This window comes from Emiliania huxleyi, assembly GCF_000372725.1.
Source record: "Emiliania huxleyi CCMP1516 chromosome Unknown EMIHUscaffold_191, whole genome shotgun sequence".
NCBI lineage: Eukaryota > Haptophyta > Isochrysidales > Noelaerhabdaceae > Emiliania > Emiliania huxleyi.
In genome coordinates, this window is record NW_005200680.1 from 224075 (window position 1) to 226398 (window position 2324).

At 66.0% G+C, this 2324-nt stretch overlaps 1 protein-coding gene across 1 annotated transcript in view; it reads right to left on the reverse strand.

Moving 5' to 3' along the window:
* EMIHUDRAFT_113541 (hypothetical protein) overlaps positions 1-2324 on the reverse strand; it is a gene marked incomplete at both ends in the record, with an annotated part of 9312 nt that overhangs the window by 5984 nt on the left and 1004 nt on the right. The window contains 2 exons of the mRNA XM_005782246.1: positions 335-410; positions 1839-1930. Of these exons, the coding sequence (XP_005782303.1) occupies positions 335-410; positions 1839-1930 (168 nt within the window). The remainder of the gene's footprint in view (positions 1-334; positions 411-1838; positions 1931-2324) is intronic.

Genomic DNA, 2324 nt, shown 5'->3' on the forward strand with positions numbered 1-2324 from the left:
CCCCCCCCCCCCAAAATTAAAATTTCCAGACCCCCCCCCCCCCCGGGGCGCCCCGGAACCCCCCCCCCCCCTTTCGGCGGGGGGGGCCCCCCCCCCAAACCCCCCCAGAGGGGGGGGGGGGGAAGGGGGGGGGGTAGCGTCAGCAAAGTGCCTGCAGCGGGGGAGCTGTGTCCCCAGATTGCCTTTTTACTCCCGCCCTCCGGGCAGCACCCGTGTGCCGCCCCCCCCCCCCTTCCCCCCCCCCCCCCTCTCGGCGTCTATGTGGCGCGCGCCACTCGCGCAGAACGGGCAGAGAGAGCTCCGCCGCCGCCCCGCCGCCGCCGCGGCCGCCGACCGCCGCGCCGCCGCCGCCCTGCAGCGCAATCGACGAGGCGAGAGCGTGCAGCCGCGCCGCCCCCTGCCCGGGCTGCCTGTTCACAGCTCTTCTATTCACAGCTCTTCTATTCACAGCCCCCTGCCCTGCCTGGTAGCGTGTGGGCACAGCGAGATGAGGGGGGCGGGGACCCCCTCCCCCCCCGGGGGGGGACGCGGTGCTGGGCGGACTGCGTGAGGACCGAGGGGCGCGGCACCGCGCAGGGGCGTCTCGAGCGCGTGACTCTCGGGGAAGTGTCTCGGAAGCGTCTCGGAAGTGTCTCGGAAGTGCCTCCCCTCGGAAGTGTCTCGGAAGTGTCTCTAGAGACGGGTGCCGCACGGCCGACGCGACGCCGCGCAGCCTGTCGACCCACGCGCGCTCATCCTTGGAGAGGGGCGCCTAGAGCCCACCTCCGAGACACTTCCGAGACACTTCCGACACACCTCCACACGCGCGCTCGCCCTTGGAGGGGGGCGCCTCGCCGCCGCCGCGCGGCTCGGCGCGTGCCAGCCGGGACGACTCGACGGCGGCGGCGAGCGCGACGATGCGGTGCGAGAGCTGCAGCTGCCTGCGGCCGCACACCACTCAAGGAAGTGTCAAGGGAGTGTCAAGGGAGTGTCAAGGGAGTGTCAAGGGAGTGTCAAGGGAGTGTCAAGGGAGTGTCAAGGGAGTGTCAAGGGAGTGTCAAGGGAGTGTCAAGGGAGTGTCAAGGGAGTGTCAAGGGAGTGTCAAGGGAGTGTCAAGGACGTGTCAAGGGAGTGTCAAGGACGTGTCAAGGGAGTGTCAAGGGAGTGTCAAGGGAGTGTCTAGGGAGTGTCTAGGGAGTGTCTAGGAAGGAGCAGCTGCCTGCGGCCGCACAACTCTCCTCTCTCGCAGCAAGCAAAGGAGTGAGGTGGAGGCCGGGGGCGGTAAGAACTCGCTGCCCTGGACTGGCAGTGTCTCGGACGTGTCTCGGACGTGTCTCGGAAATGTCTCGCCGTGCCTGGACTGGCAGTGGCGCAGCCGCAGCGCGACGCTCACCTCGCGCTCGTCCTCGAGGGCGCGCAAGTCGTCGCAGCTGGAGTGGAGGGCGGAGGCGACGCGTGCGGCGGTCTGCTGCTGCGCTGCGTGCCGCTCGTGCAGCGCCTGGAAGCCGGTGAGCTACGTTCTCCTCTTCTCTTCTCTCCTCTTCTCTTGCAGCGCCTGGAAGCCGGTGAGCTACGTTCTCCTCTTCTCTTCTCTCCTCTTCTCTTGCAGCGCCTGGAAGCCGGTGAGCTACGTTCTCCTCTTCTCTTCTCTCCTCTTCTCTTGCAGCGCCTGGAAGCCGGTGAGCTACGTTCTCCTCTTCTCTTCTCTCTTCTTCTCTTGCAGCGCCTGGAAGCCGGTGAGCTACGTTCTCCTCTTCTCTTCTCTCCTCTTCTCTTGCAGCGCCTGGAAGCCGGTGAGCTACGTTCTCCTCTTCTCTTCTCTCCTCTTCTCTTGCAGCGCCTGGAAGCCGGTGAGCTACGTTCTCCTCTTCTCTTCTCTCCTCTTCTCTTGCAGCGCCTGGAAGCCGGTGAGCTGGACGGGGCAGAAGCGGCTCGGGTCGGGGTTGTGCGCCTGCGGGGGAAAGGGGGGGGGGGGGGGAGGTGAACCTGCCGCAAAAGAGGCCATGGGGGCGGGTGTCCTGCGGGGAGGAGGAGGAGGTGCCAAAGGGAAGAGGAGGCCGGGGAAGCCGAAGAAGAGGCGGAAGAAGAGGCGGAAGAAGCGGAAGTTTTTGGGGGGGGGGGGGGGGGGAAGGCCAAAAAACCCCAAACCCCCCCCCCCCATTTTGGGGGGGGGGGGAAATGGAACCCAAAAATTTCCCAAAAAAATTCCAAAAACATCCCAAAATTTCCCCAAAAAAGGCCCCCCGGATTTTAAGGCTTGGCAAATGGGGGGGGGAACAAAAGCCCCCCTCCAAAAAGGCAAAAGGGGGGGGGGGTTTTCCCTTGAGATCCCTCCCCCCGGGGGG